This window comes from Aquarana catesbeiana, linkage group LG06 (genome assembly GCF_042186555.1).
Source record: "Aquarana catesbeiana isolate 2022-GZ linkage group LG06, ASM4218655v1, whole genome shotgun sequence".
In the NCBI taxonomy this organism is placed as follows: Eukaryota; Metazoa; Chordata; class Amphibia; order Anura; family Ranidae; genus Aquarana; species Aquarana catesbeiana.
Window position 1 is genome coordinate 77,961,179 of NC_133329.1, and position 8,340 is coordinate 77,969,518.

At 39.7% G+C, this 8,340-nt stretch overlaps 1 protein-coding gene across 1 annotated transcript; it reads left to right on the forward strand.

The window, feature by feature from the left end:
- The first annotated feature begins 6,004 nt into the window (after positions 1-6,004).
- On the forward strand, positions 6,005-6,925 carry LOC141148014 (olfactory receptor 2L3-like). The gene has a single exon (XM_073635171.1). It carries the CDS (start codon positions 6,005-6,007, stop codon positions 6,923-6,925), a length of 921 nt encoding a protein of 306 aa, XP_073491272.1.
- Positions 6,926-8,340: the final 1,415 nt, after the last annotated feature.

Here is an 8,340-nt window from a genome sequence, read left to right on the forward strand (position 1 = left end):
GCATGGGCTGCTCAAACAACTGAAACACACTCTGGAAAAACAACTCAGGGTGTGGTGGGACATCTCCACGTTGGAAATGTATGTTACAGAAAAAATTACCCCCAGAAGGCTTAGGTGGGACATGCACCCCAATGATGGGATAGACAACAGTGACCTTATGAAAGATTGGTACTCCCTATTTAATAAGTGTGAGGGAGAACTACTCCAGAATATTATCAAAAGAAGACAATTCAAAATGCGAATAATTGAGAGTAATATCACTGAAATAATAAAAAACTTACTCCTACCCTTCATTCATTTGAAGGAATACAAAGATAGGGAAAAAGAATTACAGGAGTCTATCAAAAAGTATGATAGCAACATACAGGCAAAGAAACAGAAAAAATTCAAAAGAGATGTGATGGATTACAAAAATTCGAAAGTCTACAAATGGCAAACTAATGGAGAAGAGGATGATGATCCACTAGAAGACCCCTCTATGGAAGAGGAATCTGAGGAAGCAATACCTATCCCGTCTCTGAGTACACCTAGAAGAATAGATAATCCACCATACAGTCCAGCAGGGCACCACATCCTCAATACACCACTAGACAGAAGGGATACTAGAAGAGACGCCTATGGAGGACCCTCCAATTACAGGACCCCAATAAATAGATACAACGTACCTGTGAACAACCGATACTCCCCCCCTGAGAGAAGAGTACAGAAGACCGCCCAAGAGGGATGAGTATAGAAGACCATACCCAGGAAATGGAAGAGGGGAGGGTGGAAGGAAGGTTTTTCCCCGAGTCACTTATCAAGACAAACCTCCAGGCAGATGGAGACCCCGTATCCCGTACAGGAACTATGGATGAAGGGGACGGAATATGGAAGGAGGATTAAGACAGGAAGATCGGTATTGGAGTCCAAGGAGGACAAGAGATCGCAACGTATACCAGGAATACGATACAAATCCCCGGACCGAAACCACGAGGGAATATCAACAGGGGACGGACATAGGACCCACACACAGATACACAGAAAGAGAAAACAGGCAAGAGGAAAACGAGGAGGCAAGAAGAAGAAAGAGGCCCAGAAACTATTAGGACAAGGTATATTTAATCTCAGTAATGTGCAATTTACGCGAGAAGAGCTAAGGGTACTAGAACTGGGACTTAAATATGCCCCAGATAAACCGTTTGATCAATTTGAGGCTTTTATTGATTTGCAAAAGTTTTTAAGAAAGCTGAACATAAAGAAACATTTCGCGATGAACCCAGGTGTAACAGTAAGGGTAGATTCAGAATTTGAACAAACGTACCTCAAATATAACTCTATTTTTAATCCAAAAACCCCAGGGAACCGATGTATTAATGCTTTTAAAAAAATGGTGGAAGAAGATATTAAATTAATGGGAAATACTAATAAAAAAAGATCCAATAACATCTGGAATACCATTAAGGATATAGGAAATAAACATGAGGTAGTGATCAGGCCTGCTGACAAGGGGGGAGGCCTAGTCATTCTGAATAAAAAGGACTATCAGGATGAGATGAATAACCTTCTAAGTATAGAAAATACATATAAAACGCTAAAAGGGAACCCGAAGAAAAAATATGAAAAGAAGCTTAAAACCTATGTGGAAAAAGGGAAAACTAAAGGTATACTAAATTGCAAAGAGGCAGAATATCTAATATCCAATTCGACTAAAACACCAGTGATATACCACACACCTAAAATCCACAAAAGGTTGGAAAAACCACCAGGGAGGCCCATTATTAGTGGGATCAATTCCATCTTCTCCAGGTTGGGAGAGTACCTGGATATATTTCTCAAACCTCTAGTGAAAGAAGGGAAATCCTATCTGCGGGACAGTATGCAATTAATTCAAGAACTGCAAGAGATCAAGGGAGTTGAACAATGGTTACTGGTGGCAGTAGATGTCAATTCTCTGTACACTAGTATTGAACAGAAGGACGGTCTACGGGGTGTGGAAAGAGCCCTCCACATGAACACAAGTATGAAGCAGGAACAGATCGGTTATATCCTTGAGGGCCTAAAAATGGCCATGGAATGCAACTATTTTTGGCATGATAAAAAATACTATGTACAAACGAAGGGAGTTGCAATGGGAGCACGCTATGCTCCTAGCGTAGCTAATTTATTCATGGACCTGTGGGAAGATAAATACATCTACAGTAAAAATATACCTCAGATTAAGATGTATAAAAGGTACATAGATGACTTGATCATTTTATGGAACGGAACACCAGACAGCCTTACAAAATTCCTTGAGAACTTAAATGACAATAAGTATGGTATTAAGTTCACCGGGAAGTGGAGTTATGAGAAAATTGATTATTTGGATCTAGAAATTTTCAAGACAGGAGACAAGCTATCTACTCGTACTTTTTTTAAACCGACAGATAGAAACGGGTACATCCCCACTTCCAGCTGTCATCATCCAAGATGGAAAAGTAATGTCCCTAAAGGACAGCTACTACGGATAAGACGCAACTGTGATAGAGCTGAAGATTTTAATAAACAGGACGATATTTTAATTAAAAAATTCCAGGAAAAAGGATATAAGGAGAGACTTTTGAAATTAAAAGCAGACATTATGAAGCTAGATAGAACCTACCTGCTCTTCAATAAGAACAAAAAAGCTCAGAAGATGCCGGAAGTAGCATTTATCACAGGGTTTAACAGCCAGTTCAGAGATTTTGAGAAAATAATAAAAAAGTACTGGCCTATACTCAAGGAAGACCTTACCCTAACAAAACTCCTGCCAGCCAAACCTAAATTCATATATAGAAAGGCACCCAATCTAAGGGACCATTTAGTGAAAAATGTTACTGACCCCCCGAAGTCTATCAAAATATGTCCAGAACTAAAAGGATTTTTTAGGTGCCAGAGATGCTTATCGTGTAAAGTAGCTAAAAGACAACCAAGAAGGAAGAATACGTTCAAATCATGTACTGATCACAAAGAATATAGAATTAACCAACTGATTACCTGTTGTAGCACACGTCACATATGTCGTGGAATGTCCTTGCCGCCTCCAATATGTGGGAAGAACCACCCGTCAACTTTTTGTCCGAATCCGGGAACATATCAAAAATATCAGGAAGGGGTTCCCCAATCATAGTCTATCGAGACATTTTGACGAGGTTCACCATAGGGACCCAAGTGTACTTACTTTCTATGGGATTGATTCCGTGCAGGAACATTGGCGTGGAGGTAACAGAGAAACCTCAATATCCAGAAATGAAACGAGTTGGATTTATCGACTTGGTTCCCTTCCCCCCAAAGGGCTCAACCTGGACATAGATTTGAATTGCTACATAGCCAACCCATAGATAATTAAAAAATGAAATGTAGAGGTTTGATTCAGCTACATATACATGGTTAACGGGTCTCTTAATTGTACGTTTGCTACCCTTCTGTGTTTAGCAATTAGGATGTGGATATTTGGCCTACTATAGAGACATAAAATTAGGGGTCGACCGCTAGATCCAGGTGTACAGCAACAACCCCCCCATCTTGATAAAAAGGGGGGCCCCTCCCAATCCTCATCCCACATTCCCCTATAGTTTGATTCATTACTTTTAACAGCTGTTAAAATCCGATTTGGCATAAACTTTGAATTTTGGGGTCAATCTGATACTAGGCATGAGGATATGGCACTCAAGTGGCCGACTTACACTTTTGTAGTGGGGTTGGGTTACCTACATCACATGTGCCCTTACTATCCTCTGTATAAGCATATATGGTACCAATGATATTTCTGTACTACGCATCCTGTCAACCCCTTACTTAACACCTCTTCACCCTATACCTGTAAATATATGTATTTTATCAACCTAAAATACAATCTAACACCTTTTTCATCCTCCACCTGAAAATATATGCATTTTACTGACCTAAAATTTAATTTAATTAAAAATGTATATAGTTGTTAATCAATTATGTACACCTGTCTCTTTATATTAGGTCGTTTTAACATAATGTTTTTAATTGAATATAATATTTTTAATGGTTTTTAGCTAATTAATTTGAATATACATATATTTTGAATATTTTTTGAATTTTTTTGAATATTAAATCTAATAATGTTGGGGTTTTTTATACATGTATGTGCTATATATATTTTTATATATATTTTTATGTATATATTTTTATATACATGTTTTTATATATTTCTTATATTTTTGCTTGTTTTTATTATTTGGCTGAACTAAAGCAGTTAGTATTTATATCTAATCGTAATTAACGATGCACTGATGCCCAAACACTGCTATTTGTCTCCATTTACACACAATACACCAGGAGATATTACTCCCAATCTAAACAACTTATACACACCTGTTCTAAATGCACTGTATCTAGTCTAGGGGTCATCATAACAGTGAGCAGTTGGAGTATAAATAGCGGTGAACAGTTTGTAGAATGATTGGAAAGTGCTTAGTTCTGCTTTATGTATGTAATACATCTCTGCAGTCTAGCGCCACAACACATCCTCCCCCCGAGCGACATTACCATAATAAGGGGAGTGGCGTTGTGGGCCGCAGGACTATATTATAGTGTGAAGCGTAGGCGTCGACACCGTCTTTGAAAACGTCCTATGACGAAACGCGTAAGGCGGAGTCACGCTCACACGTCATACCCGGAGGTGGACGCTGGAACGCAAGCTGGGATGCACGCTCGCAGATCGCTGCTGGTCCCTTCCTTGCACACAGCGTTGTCTGTTTCATTATTACTTACATTGTGGCTTGTATCTTTTGGACTTTCTTTGCTTATATGGAATAAACAACTTGACATACTTCACGAAGGCAGCCCCTTGTGTTTCTCTTTTCTCTGGATCTTTGGAGAGTTTAACAGATTAAGGTGGTACACTGCTGGAGTAGCATGGTCATATCAGAGCACATATTTTCCCTGGAACAGCCGTAAGGATCGCACAGAGCAGAGGAATGGAAGCATTTTTGGAGTGAACATCATCCCCCCTGAGGCACCCACTTTGTCGCTTGGTACCCCTGCAGGGGTGATTATCTCTGGTGAGTGGGGTAGCACTGGGGGGCGAGCACTTCAAGTCACCTTATGAAAAATCGCACAGAAGTCACTGCGGTGTACCCTCTAGGGTGAAATAAACAGCATTTACAGTTGAACTCTGTTCTCCCCACCTGGTTAACAACACTCTTTTCTGCATGGATTATATATAAAAACTTTTTAGAAATTAACTATATCACTTGTTACAAACAAAAGAAATTGGAATCAATCGTATATATCTTTTTATTTACTGTAATTTATGCACAGGGAGTGGTTTAATTGAATTATAATTTAGTTTGTCACTCAGAAGGACATCTCACGTTTCACACAGAAGGACACCTTACGTTTCACAAGCGCCATACTGTCCCAATTTTTTTGAACATTGGGGTCAAACACAACCCTACTCAATTCTTTGCATATGTATATGGAAGGGGCAACACGAACATTACACTGATAATAATATGCACACATACTCTTTCACTATTTAATCATTTTTTCTTTGGCGCCATTTTGTCCCAATATTTTTGAACCCTGGGGTTAAATTCTTAATTTTTTTCTTTTTTGCACTGTCCTTTTTTCGCACTGTTTACCATAATTTTTTTTTCACTCATTTATTATATATTCCACTCTGGATGACACTTTTATCCCGCTGGGGGGACGCATTTTATTCAGCAGTTTCTAAAGTACTGGTGTTTTTGAAATTTTGGTTATCTCCAATATATATGGTCCACTCTGGTCTAGACCGTATTATGTTTTGATATTGGTGTAGCTTTTATGCATCGGAGTCATCTGGATTCAGTTTGGATCTTGTGACATTTTTACCCGTTACTTAATAATAATATAGAGGGCAGCGCCGTTTTCATTCTCATCTTACTTATCTAATAAGAAAACCATGATTCTAAACAATGAATATTTTTCACATACACAGGTATCAGGAAATATTTTATACTGTTTTTGTGTATAGCTGTGTCCATGTTCTATGGAAAACGCAACATTTCCTCTAGATGTGCACATTTTGCCATTTTTTATGAAAACTGACCACAAATTGTTCGTCTTTAGTGCTGTCTACTTTTTCTTCATCTATTTAATTGGAATACTGGTGAACATAGTTATCATTGCAGTGATATGTTTGGACCCCCATTTGCACACCCCGATGTATTTATTTCTCTGCAACTTGTCTGTTATTGATATTTCTTATACAACTGTTACCATTCCAAAACTGCTCTATATCTTACTTTCAGGAAATAATTCAGTGCCATTTACACAATGCCTTATCCAAATATATTTTATAGTTGTAGCGGACAGTGCTGAGACCACCATTCTATTTATAATGGCGTATGACCGATATGTTGCAATTTGTCACCCTTTGCACTATCATCATATACTTAATAAGAAAGTCTGCATAATATTAATAATGATCATCTGGATTGGTGGGAATGTAAATTCATCTTTGTTAACACGTTCAACCTTACAAATAATTTTCTGTTCTTCTGTTACCATTCACCAGATCTTCTGTGATGCTAAAGCTCTCATCAACAAGGCCTGTGGTGGTACTGAAATGTTTTATATTGTCTTTTTTGTAGACTTTTTAGTATTTGCGGTCTGTCCAGTTATGTGCAACTTGATTTCCTACTTAAAAATTATCAGGGCCATTCAACACATTAAATCCAAAGATGGCAGAAGAAAAGCCTTCTCCACCTGTTCATCACACCTCACTGTTATGGCCATCTACTATGGATCTGCTTTGTCTGTATACATGACCCTGCCATCAGACCGCTATGACCTACTTGAACAAATCTTAACCATGTTCTACACTACAGTGGTCCCCTTGTTGAACCCTCTCATATACAGTCTACGAAACAAAGAAGTAAAGAGTTCTTTGCAGAAGCTGGTGTCGTAGAACTTAAAGTGATTGTAAGGGTTAGTTCTTTTGTTTTTTTTTAAATAACAAACATATCATACTTACCTCCACTGTGCAGCTCGTTTTGCACAGAGTGGCCCCGAACCTCGTCTTCTGGGGTCCCTCAGCGGCTCTCGTGGCTCCTCTCCACATCAGATAACCCCCTAGGAGAAGCGCTCTCCCGAGGGGGTCACCTTGCGAGCACGCTCCCGAGTCCAGCATTGAGCGTCCATAGCCGCTGAATGTATGACTCGGCCCCACCCCCAGCGCCCACGTCATTGGATTTGATTGACAGCAGGAGCCAATGGCTGCGCTGCTATCTATCCAATTAAGAGCCGAGATTCCCGGACAGAGAGACATTGCGTCCCCGCCGGGTCAAGTTCTAGGGCTCAGGTAAATAAAACAGGGGGGGGGGCTGGGGGGCCAGTCACTGCCAGGTGTTTTTTCACCTTAATGCATAGGATGCATTAAGGTGAAAAAACACAAAGGTTTACAACCCCTTTAAACGTAGGGATGAAGTTTGGTTTTGCCACTTCCATGGGCTTGCGGCCAGGGCCATTGTTAAATATCACAGGGCCCAGTACAGCCTACCTAACAGCCCCCCAGAAAATATCAAAATGATATTTTAGCTAAAAATACACTAAAATTATTATTAGCGGACATAAACGCAACAACACGTACAAAATTCCTGCTAACTATAAAAGATAAAACTGTATTAAGTGAATAAATAAAGCACTGCATGTTAATGAGGTATTGGGGCTCATTCACACGGGTGCTGTGACCTGTGCAGTGTCAATTGGTGGTTTGTTTACATGGCTGGAGCCACCTAGTGCTGTGTGCAGGCAGCCCATGTTATGCTATGGGCACACAGCCACAGGTGCTAATTTGACAAGCATTAGGGTGCAGGTGTATGGCTCCAAACACAGACAGTGTGCATTTATGGCCACTCACCCACACCTGTACACCTATCAAATTAAAATGGATGTAAACCCCATTCATGAAGTCTGAACTAGGCACATATATATCGGTAGTGTTTACTAATTTCATCTTTTTCCAAAGCATGCTCCGTTCTTCTGTTATCAGCATGTTCCTTGACACAGGAGATAAAAGCAGCTGGAAATTTGTGTCATGGAGGGTGCTATAATAATAATAGATTAGCAGAAAGCTGATCTATTCACAGCACAACTCTAAGTTTCTTCGTTCCTGTGGGGAGAGGGGGGTGTGTGCCTTTCCTCCAATCAGCTGTCACACAGTTTATGCCCAGACTCCTCTCCCACTGCTGAAACAGGAAGAATGATTTGTAAACACGATGTGCACTTTCTAAAGAATATAGAAAGCTGAAAACAGATATACAAACTTATGTAGGGAGATTTGTTTCATCTCTGTGTATCATCTGAGGCTGTTCACTTCACTGG

Bases quoted from the DNA above. Each gene is read 5' to 3' on its own strand.
- LOC141148014 (XM_073635171.1), top strand. From the start codon at position 6,005: ATGGAAAACGCAACATTTCCTCTAGATGTGCACATTTTGCCATTTTTT.